General features: G+C 43.1%; 1 protein-coding gene across 1 annotated transcript; it reads right to left on the bottom strand.

The window, feature by feature from the left end:
- Positions 1-8,959: 8,959 nt before the first annotated feature.
- On the bottom strand, positions 8,960-17,960 carry LOC133002917 (extracellular calcium-sensing receptor-like). The gene is made up of 7 exons (XM_061072506.1): positions 17,808-17,960; positions 17,136-17,608; positions 11,471-11,741; positions 10,581-11,366; positions 10,202-10,432; positions 9,969-10,092; positions 8,960-9,873 (listed from the first exon to the last, which is right to left on the bottom strand). Exons 1-7 carry the CDS (start codon positions 17,958-17,960, stop codon positions 8,960-8,962), a joined length of 2,952 nt encoding a protein of 983 aa, XP_060928489.1.
- Positions 17,961-19,559: the final 1,599 nt, after the last annotated feature.

The raw sequence follows: 19,559 nt of genomic DNA, 5'->3' as shown, positions 1-19,559 counted from the left end.
TGCGATGGTTGATTTCATTTTCTTGATGCCAGTGCAGGGTTTCCCCCAGAAAACTTGCTAAGCCTGGTGGTAGGGCTGCTAGAAGGCACCCGCGGGGGGGGGGGGGGGGGGGGGGGTGTTGAGTCTTATACTCTAAACATGTTGCACTTTGTTTAATATGCACACCTAACTTTTTTATTTTGATAAGGGGTTAAATAGAAACTTTGATATCTTTTTGAGTTGCACTGCTGACTTAACTTATAAGCCCTCTTTTTTATTTATTTTTATCACGTTGGAGTTGCTAGTTTAAACCTACAGTTTTGCACTTTAATATTTGAGCCTTTGTTTACATTTTGTTTTGTGCTGCATTATATGGTGACATACAGTTTGTTGTTATCAAAATAAAATTAACTGAATTGAAATGGTCAATTTGATTTTTTGGGAGGAAAATTAATCGTTTAGATTAATCGATAAAATAGTCGTCAGATTAATCGATAGAAAAATAGTCGTTAGTGGCAGCCCTACTTAATATTAAAAAAATTCAAGTTTGCTGTGAACATAGCAGTCAGGCCTCTTATTTCAGAAACAATGAACCGTAACAGTTTGGTTACCAATAAAAGATAAGCGTACTACTTCTTTGCTTTCAGGCAGCTACTCAAACAGACAAGCAACAAAATAACAAACAAACAAAATACACAGGCAAGTGTCGGCCTACTTTGAAATAAATTAAACACAGAACTTTGTAGGGCTATTTGAGTCCTCCTCATATTTGTGGAAAATGTATGAAATAAGAAGTACCCTATTTTTAAATAAATAAAACCAAATAGCTGCAGCCTAATCGTGTAACGGACTAGGTTTATGTTTATGTTCGGTTTTGACTTATGTTCAGTAAAACACTGTGTTGAAGGAGCGTTCTGATGTCTGAGGATCAGTGAAGGCGACGTATGTTCAGTAAAACACTGTGTTGAAGGAGCGTTCTGATGTCCGAGGGTCAGTGAAGGCGTCTGGGTGGGACATGTGACTGTTTGGACCAATAGGATGGTTGCTTGGGGATCGGGGCCATGTCTGTGATCGGGGCTCAATGAGGAAGTGAAGTGTTGTTGATGTGCGCGAGTGACGGATTTTTTTTTCCCCAGTGCTGTATAGGCCTGGCGGCCCGCCAGGCCTATACAGCACTGGGGGAAACCCTGCCAGTGGTTTCATCATATCTTTACTTGACTTATTTGACTTAGATGGCGCCGTACTAACAGCAGCCTGTTATAGCAGCTCCTGGTTCTACCGTCGGTTTATTGTGTTTTTATTAGGTTTGCTGTTTGTTTTTTATATTTATTTTTGCACTGCTCTAAGCATCGTCGTACCGCACAAGGACGAGGTGCTTTTACTACTGATTTTTACACTTTTTACAACTTTTAACTGCACTTCGGTCTCTTCGGATCACTGGGAGCATGCCGGCTACACACGCCGGCTTTGTTTACACCCGCGACCAGCTGATGGCCCTGAGGCACACAGCCCTCTTGGCCGGAGAGAGACCCACCATCCCGGAGGAGTTAAAGAGGAGATGGCGAGGCTGCAGAGCGGGACTTAAACTGAGGATGGAGAAGAGAAAGTTTAAGCCCTTCATCCCTGCAGTCATCACTGGTAACGTGAGATCCCTGGCGAATAAGGTGGACGAGCTGGAAGCGCTCATCAGGACGCAGCGGGAGTACAGGGAGTCCAGTGTTGTGTGTCTCACGGAAACGTGGCTGCACGAGCACATACCGGACTCCAACGTCACCATCCCCGGCTTCCAGACGGTCCGAGCCGACAGAGACACCACCGCGAGCGGCAAGAAGAAAGGAGGGGGCCTCGCCGTGCTCGTAAACAACCGGTGGTGTCACCCCGGGCACGTCACGGTTAAACAGCGTGTCTGCAGCCCGGACATCGAGCTCGTCGCCGTCGGACTTCGTCCGTATTATCTGCCGAGGGAGTTTACCAGTGTTTTCGCCATCACTGTTTACATTCCTCCATCCGGGAACGCGGAAGCAGCGTGTGACGTCATCCACACTGTGACTGCGGGATTACAGACACAACACCCCAGGGCCTTCATCTTCATCACAGGTGACTTCAATCATGCCTCCCTCTCATCCACACTCCCTACCTTCTTCCAGTTTGTGAAATGTGCCACACGTGATAATAAGACTTTGGACCTGCTGTATGCAAATGTGAAGGATGCATACAGCTGCACTGCCCTGCCACCACTGGGCAGGTCAGACCACAACCTTGTCCTGCTCTCACCATCTTACAAGCCTGTGGTTCAGCAGCACCCAGTCACAGTGAGGACTGTGAGGAAATGGTCTCCTGAGGCCATGGAAACACTGCGTGGAGCCCTGGAGGCCACAGACTGGGCTGCTCTGTATGAGCCACATGGTGAGGACATTGATGGCATGACTGACTGTGTCTCTGAGTACATTGGGTTCTGCATTGACAACACCATTCCCACTAAAGAGGTTCGCTGTTACCCAAATAACAAGCCGTGGGTAACCAGCGACCTGAAGGCCCTTCTGAACCAGAAGAAGAGGGCCTTTAGATCACGGGACAGTGCAGAGCTCAAGCGAGTACAAAGGGAGCTCAAACGCAGCATCAGGGAGAGCAAGGACAACTTCAGGAGAAAACTGGAGCACAAACTGGAAGACAATAACACCAGGGACGTCTGGAGTGGGATGAAGGAGATCACCGGCTTCCAGAGGAGAGGTGGGGGAGCAGCGGGGGATGAGGGACGTGCGAACGAGCTGAACACATTCTTCAACAGGTTCAACTCCAACCCCCCCCCCCCCAGCGGACCCTTCACTGCCTCCTCTGCTTCTCCGAACAACAACCCCCCACCTCCCCCCATCACCCCCTACCCCCCACCACCCCCGTCACCACCTCCCCCCATCCCCCCGCTGGCCTTCACCACAGACCTTCCCACACCTCCCACCCCCAGGACATCCTCACATCACCCACAGCCCCCCACCCCCGAGTCTGGACTCCACTTCACAGCCAGCCAGGTGAGGAGAGAGCTGGACAGGCTCAAACAGAGGAAAGCTGCAGGACCTGACCGCATCAGCCCTCGTGTGCTGAAGGGATGCTCCAGCCAGCTTTGTGGAGTTCTCCAGCACCTCTTCAACCTGAGCCTACAACTTCAGAGAGTGCCAGTGCTCTGGAAAACATCCTGCCTGGTCCCAGTGCCCAAAAAAGGACGTCCTGCTGCACTGGAGGACTACAGGCCGGTGGCACTGACCTCTCACATCATGAAGGTCATGGAGAGACTGGTCCTGGCACACCTCAGGCCGCTGGTGTTCCCATCACAAGACCCCCTGCAGTTTGCATATCAGCCCCATGTTGGGGTTGATGATGCAATCATCTACCTGCTGCAGAAGGCTTATTCCTCCCTGGACAGACCCAACACCTCAGTCCGGATCATGTTCTTCGACTTCTCCAGCGCCTTCAACACCATCCAGCCCAGACTGCTGAAGGCCAAACTGGAGGGCACGCAGGTGAGTGCTCCCCTCATCACTTGGGTCGATGACTATCTGACGGGCAGACCGCAGTTTGTGAGATTACAGAACTGTGTGTCTGGTCGTCTGATCAGTAACATCGGGGCCCCCCAGGGAACTGTACTGTCCCCCTTCCTCTTCACCACATACACTGCTGACTTTCAGCACTGCACTGAGTCGTGTCATCTACAGAAGTTCTCTGATGACACGGCCATTGTGGGGTGTGTTGAGGGCGGGGGGGAGGCTGAGTACAGGGACCTGGTTGACCGCTTTGTGAAGTGGTGTGGGGAGAACTGCATGCAGCTCAACGTGGCGAAGACGAGGGAGATGGTGGTGGACTTCAGGAGGAACAAGCCCCTGCCCTCTCCTGTCTGCATCGGTGGGATGGATGTGGAGGTGGTGTCGGCATACAAGTACCTGGGTGTCACTCTGGACAATAAACTGGACTGGTCCACCAACACACAGGCCGTCTACAAGAAGGGCCTGAGCCGGCTTTACTTCCTGAGGAGGCTCAGGTCCTTCCACGTCTGCAACAAGATGCTGCAGATGTTCTATCAGTCTGTTGTGGCGAGCACCATCTTCTTTGCTGTGGTGTCCTGGGGTGCGGGCATCAAGGCAAAGGACGCCAACAGACTGAAAAAACTCATCAGGAAAGCAGAGTCTGTGGTTGGCTCTAAGCTGGTCACCCTGGAGGAGGTGGTGGAGGACAGGATGCTGGCAAAACTGCTGGCAATCATGGACAATCCCTCTCACCCCCTCCACAAAACACTGGACAAGCTAAGGAGCAGCTTCAGCCACAGACTCATTCAACCCTGCTGCTCTAAGGAACGATACAGGAAATCGTTCCTCCCAACCGGAATAAGACTGTACAACTCCTCTACCTCTGTCAGAGCCACCATCACAGAACTGCACTAAACCTGTCTCCTTGCACTGTGTACCTGTACAACCGCTCCTTATACACTTACTTCACATCATATGTGATATGTGTGCATATAAACCATATTGATATTATATATCATTTTATACAATAATATTGTCTTTTGCACACTCTGTATACATATTCTTAGACTCATAGTATATTATATTACCTATTGTATAGTCAAATACTTATATTCATATTCATACTTCTACTATATATCATATCATACTCTCTGTATATTCTTGTTTACATAAGTCTATATACACATATTTATTTATGTGTACATGTTATAATTACTATTATTATATCACCCTTACTATTATTATTATATATACTGTTGCTGCCATTATTACCATATACTGCTTTTATATTGGTATAATTACTATCATATATAAATATATATTATGTTATATTATATACTATATATACTGTACTATTCTTATATACTGTCTAACAATACCATTACCATCATATCATCAGTACTTTTACCATCATCTTGCCAATGCACCTTATCTACCTATTTTATTGTATTTTTATCTTGTGCTTCTGTTTTTTTATTCTTTCTACCTTTTATTTTTAATTTTATTCTATTGTATTGTATTGTATTGTATTTTATTGTATTCAATTATACCGGCTGCTATGACAACTTAATTTCCCTTCGGGGATGAATAAAGTACTCTATCTATCTATCTATCTATCTATCAGATTTGACTTCCAGAAAAATCGTATATAGTCATAGTATAGAGACTTAAACTGTTAAAACATAATATTCATGCCATCTTTAATGAACTGTGCACCACTCAACTTAAGCCCAACCAAATAATCCCCCCCCCCCCCCCCCCGCGATGCTCTGCCACCCCCCCCCCCCCCCCCCCCCAAAGCTGTAAACCTAGGGGAAACACTGATGGGAACTTAGAAGCCTGAGCTACAGTCTTCGCCATGTGGTCTGAACACACCCAAAAATTATTTTTTGGTGACCCCACGGTTGTTAACCGTGGCCTTCCATTAGCGCCATAATCATTGGCACACAGGCGATTTCTGATTAAAGAAATGTTCAAAGGTTTTGCCGTCACGCAGCCTGTATTATTTATCTTGATGATGTTAACACCTCCCAGCCACTAAGTGCCAGTAATGTGCCATAGGCTGGATGCCAATCGCCATTAAATGATAATAACAAGAAGTCTCCCAGCCAGTGCTGCTCCCATTTCCCCACATGAATATCCGTGAAGTGCAGTCTTTCAGGTGTATTGGTGATGGCATGCACGCTAGCTAAAAAAACAAAGACACTGGCATTTCAGCCCTCATGGGCAGAAGACTATGGCTTGGTTTTTCATAAGGACCGTGCTGTGCGCATGTTATGTTTTAAAAAAGTTCTGTGCTGAACGTCCAGTGTCAGGCACCACTTTGAGACAAAGCACGAAAGAAGTTTCAAGGATCAAGTAGACAAGGGAGAAGCCATCAAATGTGCAGTGTCCAGGTATGGGAAGCAAGCAAACTCTCAAAGTCTTTGCCACTGCCAAAAACCATGCGACTGAAGCAAGCTTTCGCAATTCTGAATATGATTGGGGTTGGTGGGGTTAATGAAAAACGTATTATTGCAATCATAATGAGATAAAAATGTTTCTTTAAAGTGTTGTTGGATATATAGCCAATATGGATGGAATAAAATGACAATGGAAATATTAATGTGGTTCAATAAGAAAACGTTCTTGCTATAAACATCCGGGTCTCCTCCTCTTTCCCGTCTGAGCAGTGTGGAAAAGCTTTCGGCAGCATCGGCATCTACAATCTCCGGTAAACTTGTGATTGATCAGCGGTTAGTTGCACTGTGTTGGCATTGTAGATGATTCCCGCTAGCATAGCGTGGTGTAAGTTTAACCCGTGAGTGTTGCCTCTGTCAGTTTCCGTTAGCTTCATGCTAACGGCAACACAAAACCCTTTGGAGAATCACTTATCATTTAGTGATGTTTGTGTTTATGTTTACTTGCACTTAGCCTGTAAGGCTTGTCCTTAATAGACCTGGATATATTTGTTTGCATCTCGATTGATTGTTGTGTTCTTTGTTAATTAATTAATTTCATAGCCTCAGCCAAAGGTTTGTATGTTGTAGATATAATCCTGACTTCTTTGGAATTATGCTTCTTTCTTCAATGACTTTTTGAAGGTCAAGTTTTTTCCCCCCACCTTTGGTCAGAGCTGACAGTGATGGCGAGCTAACCATAAATGGATTAATATGAACCCAACCTCTTTGCCTCTACGCATGGTAGGAGCAAACTCACCCTAACCCCTTTTTTCTTGGTTTTCCCTTGGTAACATTCCAAGGTTCCTTGGATCAACATAAGTTATATTAATGAACTGAACATAACAGCATGAACTAAACTAATGTGCATGAATTGAATAATGTGCCTGAACTGAATTAATGTGCATGAATTGAATTAATATGCCTGAAATGAAATCATGTGATTGAACTGAATTAATGAGCATGACCTGAAATAATCTACATGAACTGATATCATGTTGATGAACTGAACTTATATAACTGGAGTGGAAAATATAAATTAACTGAGAAATATTTATTTTTGTTGAAGGATTTGTAATACAGTTTTTTTTGTTAAGGAAAAATACAAATTATATTTAAAAGCTACCTGTGTCTCCTGTGTCTTGGCATTTACACATTGGGCTCCAACCGAACCTATTAGTCCGCATTGGTTTCATGTCTGCGGGAGACAGACGCTTCATTCAAGTGATTGGATGAGCCCTACCGTGTCGACGCAAACAACTGATGTGACGTTTTCAGAGTAAAACTTCACAAATGTCCTTTTCACTTTTGAAGTAGCGGTAATAACAGTTTTTAAATTGAACATTTATATAGGATGAGTCTTGTTGGGATTTTAAATTTTAGCTGGTCTGTGGGTGTGTGTCTGAAAATGTTTATGGAACTGAAACTCTACACAATAAAGCAGGAGGGAGGCATGAACAGCTTGGGCCAGATATAAGGCCTTCACACAAATTATTAATAATAACCTTTTCCTTCCTAGTGTTTAATCTTGAAATTAGCTAGAAATGTGTGTGCGTCACAACGCTGGTCAATCTCACACCTGTCTTGATAAAAGGACAGAGTGACATTGTTTTGATAAAGCAGGAACACAATATTCTTTACTCATATGGACAACAAACTTCGACCTTCAATGTGTCAGCTGTGTCAAGGCCATTCAAGAAGTTAACATTTTGCCTAGCCACTATCAGAGGAGGCGTGAGATTGGGGGCTGCTCCTGGTCACTTCCTTATTCCAGTGCCAAGAGGCTATGCCTGCGCACTATCGATGCAGAACTAAGAAAGACTTCCCCTCGTTATTGACCAATCCTGTTCTATCTACTGTTGTAAAATATTGCAGACGCCGTCTGTTTGGTGCGTCTTGCTGGGGCTGCTAGAGTGCCGGGGCAGTGTGTGCCCATTGTTTTACTGTTCATACCTTTTCATTGCTTCTTAATAAATACTTGAATTAGACTAAACCGGCTCTTCTCATATTTAGGATAAACGCAACGACAGTCTGTGACTGAGGACCAGTTTATTCTTTCTGGTGTTAAGTAAATTTACTTACATGATTCTTGCTGTTCTGTGTTTATACCCTCATAGTTGATTCCACTTATTGTAAGTCGCTTTGGATAAAAGTGTTGAGTGTTTTAATGGAATACTGAGAAAGTTTAATAACAACTAAGAGTTTGCCAGTATTTTGGGAGGACAAATATTTGGGACTTTGACACACGATGACACAACTGATATGCTTTATGTGAAGCACAGTGTTTTGGTGTCAGCAGAAAGACTTCTCTAAGAAAGCAATACAGTGGTGCCACTCTCTCCATTCCAACATATTATCTTGGATGAGCTTGACAGGCAAATGTTGAAATAATGCACTGTTTAAAAAAAAATTCATAGCATTGACCTTTGCTCATGGTATACAATGTCATTCATTAAAGCACACTTACTTTCATAAGGGAAATCTATATAAACTACAAATTCAGATTTTATATTTATTATAAGCCTGGTGTACTTGCGCAAGATTTTTTAGTTGGTAACTTAGTTAGTACCTTTTTAGAAAAAAGCGTTACCTCTGCACCACAGAGCATCTTTCAACATATTCGTTGATTTGTCAGAAAATAATTAAGGAACTGATATTTATGAGAGTGTTACCTTTGACTGTTGGGCCTTGGAGGAGGTATGTGCTCCACTGAGTGCAGTTGCAGTGGCTTATAGTGGAGCCTGTTTCTTGACACTCTTTATTTGTCTGTTCCACTGCAGTAAATTGAATGAACTATTATAGGCGTAAATATTTCTGTTTAATGTATTTAAATTATACATTCAAAATCAATCTGACGACAGCTCAGGCAATGCTTACACTCAGTAGAGTTGATGAATAGAAATGAGGAAGACTTGATTCGGTTCATTTACTTTATTCAGCACATCACAACTTATAATTTTCTACAATATCTGTCAAGCTGTGAAAATAGTTTTTTTGCAGTTAACTTGACACCTTTAAAACTACAGCTCAATGTGTCCTCGGTGCTATTTTTCCCATCAAATGTCTCTTTGAGTTTTGTTCTGGCCTGAATAGGATAATGTAGCATTTTGGAACAAAAATGCATATCAGCAAGGCAAAGCTGGAGGCCAGAATAGCAAATATCTCCACAGCCACAGTGAACTTCCCAGGAGAGCTGACATATGCCGGGATGAATGTGATCCAGACTGCACAGAATATCAACATGCTGAAGGTGATCAGTTTGGCCTCATTAAAGCTGTCTGGCAGCTTCCTGGCAAAAAAAGCAAGAATGAAACACAAGAGAGCAAGAAGTCCGATGTAACCCAGCACAGCCCAGAACCCGACAGCTGACCCCAGAGCGCACTCTAAGATGATCTTATCTTTATAGTATTTCATGTTCATCCTTGGGAATGGAGGGTTGGTTGTGAGCCAAACTACACAAATTACAACCTGAACCAGGGTGAAACTCAGAACACTGAGCCTCTGCTGTGAAGGACCGAACCATTTCATCATATTTCTGCCTGGAAGTGTCGCCCTGAAGGCCATTAACACCACTATAGTTTTCCCCAGGACACAAGAGATGCAGAGGACGAAGGTGATGCCAAACGCAGTGTGTCGCAGCATGCAGGACCACTCAGAGGGCCGGCCGATGAAGGTGAGGGAGCACAGGAAGCACAGAGTCAGGGAGAAGAGCAGCAGGAAGCTCAGCTCAGAGTTGTTGGCTTTAACAATGGGAGTCTCTTTATGAGTCAGAAAAATGATTGATGTCAGTAGAGATAAAAATATGCCCACACAACCAAATCCAGTTAAAAGTGCCCCCATGATCTCTTTGTAGGAGAGGTACTCAGTCGGCTTCGGGAGACACTGGTCTTTCTTTTCATTCGGCCAAAGTTCAGGTGGACAGATCAAACAGTCGGGAGAATCTGAGTGGAGATAGAGAGAGAGATTTTAAATCATGCATTTCTTTCCTTTTTATTGTTTCTACTGCAAACATGAATTAATTAATTTTCTGTCTCACTTGTCTCATTACTAATTGATCCCTCGGGGCACACAAAGCAGTCGAAGCAGCACACAGGTTTATGCTTGTTTATCGCCTTTCGAGTCCCTGGGAGACACGGTTCTCTGCAAACAGACCTCGGCACCTGATTAGAGAAAACACAATGTGTGAAAATTCATGAATGCACCAAAATGCACTGTAGGAAAACACTGTAATTCAGCCAGGAGAATTAATTAGACAGATGGTCACTTCACCTGCATACTGTTTCCTCCCCAAACTATCCTGGTGTTGGCTTTCAGTTTGAATTTCTCCCCAACTGGGAGAGATGTGTCGAATCGACCGATGTTTACGATCTCAACAGAGTCGTCATCTTTTATTTGCCAGTTAATTAAGTCATACTGGGCAACTGAGTCGCCATTTTCATCAAAGAAAACTTTTGCCCCACTCTGTGTGGTGAAGTTCACGTACTTAATGTGCTCCAACACCTGTAAGAGGACAATCAGGACATTTCAGCATATTTGCGAGAAACCAATAAGATTCGTAGCTAATACTCAAATGTTTAAGTTTTTGCATTAATTAATAAGTATCTTATGCCTGAGTAAATATACCAGAACTTACTAATTTAGGCTGAACTTGGTCTTTAGTCACGCAGGAATTTCCAGTGGTTGGATTTGAGCCGTTGTGACATTGCAGTAGTGCGTGAATAGCATATGCCACCAAGTAGACAGCTTTGTACAAATTATTCTCTGCCCTAAAATGTGTCACGTCTGTGTAGTCACTGGAGACTGTGCTGAGATCTTCTGTGCCAGTACAAGTAGCAGAAGTATTTGAAAGAGAGAAGCTGCAGTCAAAGAATGACTCCCAGAAATCTTTAACTATAGCACTCTGTGGTTCGTCAGAGGGCTTAAAGCTGAGTAAGAATTCACCAAGACCTGGGATGGGGGCCTGAGGGAGAGCAAAACCCATCGTCCCCTGCAAAAGGCTCTTTCTCCCATCAGAAGCCAGGTCTGTTTCAGTGATCCAAGCCTCACTGCCTACCCATTGCTTTCCAGTAATGTTATACTTCTCTATTTCTGAAAAGAACGATTTGGTGGGGGGTAAGGGCATAAACAAGAGGACCACCTTGGACGAGGATTTCCTCAGAGCCTCCACAAGAGCAGGAAATTTTACATTTGTAGCTGAGTGAGGTAACCGGTATTCAACACATATGCCCTCTTTTTCTGCTTCCTTTGCAAATGCCGTTGTACCTGCGTCTGAGTACAAGCCCTGAGAATAAATAATCCCCACCCAGCGCCAGTCAAAGTATTTCATGAGCTGCACCAGACCGATGACTTGGAAGCGGTCACTGGGCACAGTTCTGAAGAATGTGGGGAACTTCCTTTTGTCACTCAAGCAAGCACAAGTGGAGAAATGGCTCACCTTCAAAGAAAGAAAACATGTTAACCACAACTGGGCAGAATAACCATTCTTCAAAGATGGAAACATGAATAAATCTCAGTTATTTCCCAATCATGTCTCCTCACCTGTGGAATGGATAGCGGGCTGAGTATGATGTTTATATCTTTACTCACTCCGGAGTCGGAATGGCCCAGGAGAGCCTGTATCTGATCAGCGCAGCCCTTTGAGTCCTCTCCGTTTACGGCTTCCACTGCTGCTCGAAGCAGGTTCTCATCCCCACAGCCACTGTACAGCCTGTAGCCCAGACTCAATCCAGGAAGGAGCTTAGTATCTCTGTTGATCTCCTCCACTGTAAACATTACTATCCTGGCAAACTTCAGTTCCCTGTCATCCAGCCTACACACAGTGTTCGCTTGTTATTGATAAATTACATTAGAGCTGATCACCTTCACACATAAAACATGTTACGACCCGATAACATAACATACACAGGTTTTACCGCAAATTCACTTACTTTTTGCAGTATGTATACGGCAATGCGTGGTAGCCATTGTCAATCAATTTGCGTGTAATAGACAAAGCGAAAACTCCTCCGATAATGAGATCACCATCTTTAGAAAACTCCTTGAACCCTGTTTGCCCGATCACTTCGCATGTTTGTTTTTCTGACTTTATCCCTGCCAGCAGAGTGAAGAGGATACAAGTGATCCAACCCATCACGAGTCTCCCTATTCTTCACCGAGGCAACTCTGACCTGGGAACTGACCTTTATAGTGTTTCTTTCTACCATGAGAGAAGAATCAATAGCCAATGTGAACGTACTCTAAAATCCCATGAGGTTATTCTCATCGCATTACTGCACTTCTTAGAAACCCAGCCCAATGACTGATGTGTAGGAGACAGAACTCATTTACCTGATACCTCTGAGGATCTGCACAGGATTGTTAAATAATAAATACATTGTGGAGAGAAGTTGTTTCGTTGTGCTGTATCTGTTTAAACGCAGTCAATTACAGATGTTTACCAGTGGTGGATCTCTAAAAACATATAAAGGTAATAAAACAATAATAATAACAATAACTAGGGCTACGTTGTAGCACTGAATACATTTATATCTATGATCTGTATTTGGTAAATAGTCAATTCATATATAGCACTTTTCTTCTTTTTTTTAAAAATATTTTTATTAGGAGGTAAGGCACAGTAGAACAAGAATCAATGTCAAATTTACATTGAGTATCATATAATCTCTCTACGACAATTAACAATATATAGAGATATTGACACCAAAAAAAAACAATTTGCATTTCGATGGGTTAAGAGATACAGTCTACCTCCTTGGATGTTTTTCTTAATTAAAGGACCACATGAACGTGGTCCTGCAAACAATACATTACACAATTCAATGAAAATAAGAATAATAATGATAAATAAATAACTGAAAATTCTATTAAGTAATAATTAAGTATTAAAGCTGCACAGTATAAATAAATGAAAATTATCTTAAATTAAAAAAAAGAATAAGTAAATGAATAAATAAAAAGGAAGACGAAAGAGAGAAAAGAGAGAGGGGGGGGGGTCTGTCAATCAGGGGGCAGGGACTGGAGAGAGTGGAAGAATGTAAGAAAGGGAAGCCACTTATTGTAACATTTGTTAGAGCTACCGAGTCACTGAGTACTAGAGGGAGCTTTAGTCGACTTCCAGTGGAGAAGAAGGTGGCGTCTTGCCAGTAAGGAAGTAAAAGCTAAAATGTCTAATTGAGTAGAGGTAAACCGGTTATGGTCCTCTGGGAGCCCGAATATGGCAACAGAGGGGGAGACTTTTATAGTCACTGAAAGTATTTTTGACATGGTGTCAAAATAATTCAACCAAAAGCGAGAGAGTAGTGGACAAGAGTAGAACATATGGGTTAAATTGCAGGATGATGCATGACATTTGTCGCATTTGTCAGTGATACTGGGATAGATTTGCGACAGTCGAGCTTTAGAAAAGTGGACTCTAAACAGTACTTTAAACTGTATAAGTGTGAGACGAGCGCAGGATGAACTAGTGTAAATTTTCTTAAAAGCAGTGTCCCACCAGTCATCCTCCAAGTTTAGATCCAGTTCATCTTCCCAGGCAGCCCTAACTTTAGTAACTGGAGAGCAATCAAAAGACAGAAGTTCATTATAAACTTTAGAGATGAGTGATTTTTGAAGTGGATCGTGGTTTAAAAGCACCTCCCACTGTAAGGTCGGCGGCGAGGAGGGAAAAACTGGAAACAAAGCTTTAGCGCAGTGTCTAATTTGAAAGTATTGAAAGAGATGAGAAGGTGGGAGATGAAATTCTCCTGAGAGAGCTGTAAAGCTGCAAAAAATACCATCCTTGTAAAGATCTTCAAAACATTTCAGGCCTTTATTATGCCATGCAAGAAAGGTTGAATCTGTAAGCGGAGGTCAAAATAAATGATTGTTCAGTAAAGGAGCTAAAGTAGATGTTGACTTAAATTTGAAGTGTTTCCTAAACTGATACCAAATTTTAAGTTTGGAGTGAACCACTTGATTATTTGTAAAGCCAGAGAGGTTGGATGGAATAGAAGAGGTAACTAGAGCAGGTAAGGAGGATGAAACACATGACTGTGCCTTCAAGTGACACCATGGCAGATTCACTGACTTGAACCAAAATGCAATTTTTTGAATATGTGTCACCCAATAATACGGTTGGAAATTTGGAAGTGCCAATCCGCCATTGAATTTACATCTCTGAAGTGTGGATTTGCGTATCCTAGGAGCCTTTCCACACTATAAGAAGTCAGAAATAGTTTGATCAATTGTTTTAAAAAACTGCTTTGGCAGGAAAAGTGGGAGACAATGGAACAAAAATAGAAATTTGGGCAAAATGTTCATTTTAACCGCGTCAATTCTTCCAATTAACGAGAGAGGTAAGCTCTTCCATCTTTGGAGGTCAGATTTCATTTTAGACATTAAAGGTGAGAAATTAGCAGGAAAAAGAGAGTTTAACATTCTGGTTACGCTGATCCCGAGGTACTTAAAGCCAGAAAGGCTCATTTTAAAAGGGACATCTGAATGTGTGAGCTGTGATGCTGAAGCATTGACAGGATAGCATTCACTTTTAGAAGTATTCACTTTATAGCCTAAGAATGATCCAAATCTCTGGAAAGCAGATAAAATTGTGGGAATGGAAAGGACAGGATCTGAGACATACAACAATAAGTCATCTGCATAAAGTGACAACTTAAATTCTGTGCCCAATCGTGAGATCCCAGTAAAAGTGGAGGAGGACCTCAGAAAGACTGACAGGGGCTCTATAGCTAGCGCGAACAATAGAGGAGATAGGGGACACCCCTGTCTGGTGCCACGGGTTAGAGTAAAAAAATTGGACTGAATGCCATTAGTGGAAATGTTTGCTTGTGGAGATGTGTAAAGGAGACGTATCCATGAAATTAACCCATTACCCAGTCCAAACTTCTTTAGTACAGTAAATAAATAGTCCCATTCAACCCTACTGAATGCTTTTTCAGCATCGACCGAGATCACTACCTCAGGTGTTGTTGTGGCAGTTTTAGAGTAAATAATATTTAGGAGTGTGCGGACGTTAAAGAATAACTGCCGCCCATTAACAAATCCAGTTTGCTCATGTGAGACAATAGTTGGTACAATGTTCTCCAGGCGATAGGCCAAAGCTTTAGCAAGGATCTTTACATCTACATTTATTAATGAAAGAGGTATGTATGAGCCGCAGAGTTTCGGATCCTTATTTTTTTTTTAAGAGAAGACTTATGGAGGCTTGCCTTATAGTGGGAGGTAGAGTGCCATGTTCCAGTGATTCCTTATAAACAGCATGTAGTAAAGGGGACAATTTATCCTGAAATCTCTTAAAAAATTCCACTGGAAATCCATCAGGGCCAGGAGCTTTGTTATTCTGCATATTTCTCACAGCGAGAGTGATTTCCCCTACTGTTAATGGTGAGTCAAGTTTTTTAGCAGCATCTGAGCTTATCACAGTAAAGTTGAGGCTATGTAGGAATTAATTTAATTTAGTGGTGTCAGGTGGAGATTCAGACTTATATAAGAGGATAAGAATGAGTGAAAGACAGAATTAATGGTGGCGGGATCCTTATGCAATGAGCCAGATGAATCTTTTATTTGTGGGATCATATGTGAGGCTGCCTGGCGACGTAGTTGATGAGCCAGGAGCCGACTTGCCTTGTCACCATGTTCATAATATGTGGAGCGTGATCGTAAAAGATGTCGCTCTGCATCACGAGTGGTGATGAGATCAAATTCAGTCTGTAAATCAACACGCTGTTTAATTAAACTGGGAGAGGGGCAAGTAGCGAGTTGTTGGTCCAATTTGGTGATATTGATAGAGAGTTCTTGCAATTTAGCTTTACGGGATTTATTCAAGTGGACAGAGTAGGAAATAATTTGTCCCCGCAAGTATGCTTTTAATGATTCCCACAGCAGCGAACATGAAACTGGTTCCATATCATTTTGATTTAGAGAGATATAATCATCAATTTTAGTTGTAATAAATTTGGTGAACTCATCATCTGAGAGAAGTAATGTATTGAACCTCCAAGGTGTTGAGTACCGGGGTTGTGAAGAGAACTGAATATCTAAAGAAAGGGGGCGTGGTCAGAAATGACAATAGGATGATAATTAACAGACAGTACTTTGGGAATTAGTTTAGCATCAATAAAATAATAATCAATCCGAGAGAAAGATTGATGCATCTGAGAAAAGAAGGAATATTCCTTGGTACGACTGTTATAAAATCTCCAAGGATCAGTGCAACCGTTCTCGGACACAAAATCTGAAAGTGACCTCGACATTGAAGAAGGGGTCAGAGTTCGTGGGTTGGAGCGGTCTAGTTTGGGATCAATTACACAGTTCATGTCCCCGCCAATTATAAGGAGGCTGTTGTTCAATGAGGGAAGACGTTCAAATAGCTTTTTCATAAAGTGTGGATCATCGAAATTGGGGGCATATATGTTAACTAATAAAATGGGAATATGGAATAGCGTACCTGTAACAAATAAGTATCTGCCGTTTTTGTCTGATATCACCTTAGAAGCTGAAAACTGAATTGACTTTCTAATTAAAATAGCAACCCCCCTGGCCTTAGAGTTGAAATTAGAGTGAAACACCTCAGAAACCCAGGGACATTTAAGTCTGACCTGATCTTTAGTTCATGTGGGTTTCCTGCAGAAACACTAAGTCCGCTTTAAGACGTTTCAAATGAGCAAATATCCTTAATCTCTTTATTGGACTTCCCATTCCTTTAATATTCCAGCTCAAGAATCTCACAGAGGACCCAGTAAGTGGGACAACAGAAGTATTAGTATTGGTGGCCGTATGTCAGAGAGATAGAGATAGAAATAGATTAAATAGACGGAATGCGGATCCCCAAGAAAGGAAGAAGAAAAGAAAAAAAACAACAACACACTGAACCACCCCCCCATCCCCAAACGATGGAGATCCCAGTGCTATCTCCACAAAGTCAGATTCCTAAAACGAACACTTACGGCTTTTTGCATAACTAACAAGCTGTGGGTTGAGCTCCTGCAAGCCTAGCAACATTTGACAGAAAGGTACAACCAATCAAGACCAAGTTAAATTGAAAACCACATACTGTGTGTTTATGAAAATAAGAGGAAACAAATTAACTGAAAAAAGTAATAAATGTCAATATTAACTGTCACTGCTTCCTCAACGGTGTGTAACACTTCTCGGTTCTCTTACATGTTGAGCGACCTGATGAATGCGCTGGCCTCCTGCTGAATCAAACCTCCTCTCCGCACCGTTGTGAGTGATCCGGAGGCGCGCCGGGTAGAGCAGACCATAGCGGATCCCCGGTATTTTGCGGAGCTGGCGTCGGACATCATTAAAGGCGGCTCGGGCACGAGTCGGGGTATGGTCGGGAAAGACGGAGAAACTCAACTCTCCAATCTTGATCCGTTGCTTGGCCCTGGCTCGGCGCAATATGTCCACACAGTCTGTATGATAGTGTAGACGAGCGATTTTTTGGCGAGGGCGCTCTCCGGGCTTCGGCTGGAGAGTACGATGTGCGCGGTCCATGAGAGGCTCCTTCTCCAGCTTAAAAGCCTTCTTGAGCAGAGAGGAAATATCCGTAGCAGCAGAGGTGGAAAAATCTTCGGGAATTCCCACTAACCGTATGTTATTGCGCCGCGATCTCGCCTCCAAATCCTCGCATTTATTGTCCAGTCTTATCAGTTCAGTTGACAGATGCTCCACTTTAGCCTGTAAGGTAGCAATGTCATCGGTACAAGAGGAAAGCGATTTCATCTACGGTTTTCTTCAGAGTACGCACATCAGACTGGATGTTTGTAATGCTGCTAGATAACTCCGACTTCACTGCCTGTAGCTCAGTCTTGATGCTTGACTAGTTCTCGGTCAAGGCAGCCTGAAGCTCAGCTCTGAAAATAGCCGCCATCTCAACCCGGAGTGACGAGAGCAGTTCGGCCTTAAAGTCGTGTGGAGGAGCGCAACCGGCAGCTTCGACCAGGCAGGAGGGTGGATCACTACGAGGCGGGGATGCGGTGTGCGAAGCAGGCCGCGGCAGTTGTACAGGTGGCTTGGCTTTTGTAGGCATTTTGGTCAGCAAAAAGACGGCGTTAAATTCAGATTGTGAAGGTGGGGAAAACACACACCGAAGATCGATGCAAAAGATGTACCTAAAATAGATTTTTTTAAAGTTGTTGCAAGGGCTCAGAGAAACACGTCCTACTCCATTAGTCGCTACACCGCTATAGCACTTTTCTTGTCTTGTTAACCACTCAAGTGCTTCACTGGACAGTTTTGTCATCCACCCACTCCCACACACACATTCATACAAGGCTTTCACATGCAGCACTTTCTCTATCACACATCCTTCATACACTGCTGTCAGCCGTCTTTCGGGTTCAGCGTCTTGCCCAATGACACCTTGGCATGTATGCAATGAGGGAGACGTGAATCAAACCCATTTCAACCTACATTGTGGTTGCTGTGATTGAAGAATTCCTGTCTTTCTTCCTGGTCGTATCATCAATGCCCGCTCCACCAGGCAGCGTTAGGACTCCCCTTCGTCCTCTGTCTGTCCTGCCACCTCGTTAACACCATCTTGGCGCTCCAGGCCAATGTAGATGGTTCCAGTGTTTTGAAGCTGTTTTCTCTTTACAGTCCCCAAAGGGCTTGTTCATCGTGGGAACTGCTAGGTTTCTCTATCATTCTGTAAGGTCTTGACTAGGGATGAGCGAGGACAGCATTATCTGTATCTGTTTCTGTATCTGTTAACCATATGAATGATGCGTATCCGTACTCGGAGTGGGCGGGGCCTAACCCGGAAGTGGGTGTGATTTAACCCGGAAGTGGGCTGGTTCAACATAACTTTCTTTTTAACTGACATTTTTTTATGATTTTTTTATTTATTTATTTTTTTTATTTATTTGTGTGTGTGTGTGTGTGTGTGTGTGTGTGTGTGTGTGTGTGTGTGTGAGATGCGAGGGACGTTCGCTGTCTCCCGGAGAGATGAGCACTCTGTGTTTTTGGTGTGGAAAGACGTGAATTGTATTCGTTCGCAAGTCATACAGACTGGTTTTGTTATTTTCACTTTACATTAACACTTAAAGTTTAGTGCAGTGTAATTGTTTGCCGTGATAGTTAAATGCCAGTGTGATAATAAATGACAATTTCAAACCATACAAACTGTCATGTTGTACTGTATTTAATAGAGGTTTACTTTACTGTAAAGTAGGTGTGAATGTAAAGTGAAAATAACGGGGCCAGTCATTAAGACTTGTGGACGGATGTGGTTCGCGTCTTTCTGTGCTGGAAACACGGAGTGTTCATTTCTCCGGGAGACAGTGAACGTCCCTCGCATCTCCAGCGCTCCTCTACTGAGCCAATGCAGGTCTCGTGAAAAATTTTCCAAAGACTCGTACCCGAAGACCCAGTCAGGAAATGAACGAATCATTTCTGCTTCCTTGACTGAGCCTATGGAACAGTCCCGATGCGCAGTGAACCTGAGTGACTGCTTTCAGCCGAGTATCCGGCTCATCTCTAGTCTTGACCTTCTTGAGATGCTGTATGTCATGATTTAGGACTAGAGACTTTTTATATACAGGAATTGAAAAAAAGAAAGATGAGCTTGAGTGTTTAGTCACATAATCATTTAGACTTTGATTTTAAAAAAGTTGTAGCTTTATTGTAT

The sequence above is a fragment of the Limanda limanda genome, chromosome 6 (assembly GCF_963576545.1).
Source record: "Limanda limanda chromosome 6, fLimLim1.1, whole genome shotgun sequence".
Taxonomy (NCBI): Eukaryota; Metazoa; Chordata; class Actinopteri; order Pleuronectiformes; family Pleuronectidae; genus Limanda; species Limanda limanda.
The sequence above is the reverse complement of the archived record's forward strand: the minus strand, read 5'-3'. Positions and strand labels throughout refer to the sequence as shown.

Excerpts from the sequence above, each read along its gene's own strand:
- LOC133002917 (XM_061072506.1), bottom strand. The coding sequence starts at position 17,960 with ATGCCTACAAAAGCCAAGCCACCTGTACAACTGCCGCGGCCTGCTTCG. Across the intron at positions 17,609-17,807 it reads AACTGCTCTCGTCACTCCGG|GCTAAAGTGGAGCATCTGTC; the intron begins GTTGAGATGGCG and ends GCTACCTTACAG. Across the intron at positions 10,093-10,201 it reads GGGGAGGAAACAGTATGCAG|GTGCCGAGGTCTGTTTGCAG; the intron begins GTGAAGTGACCA and ends TTCTCTAATCAG.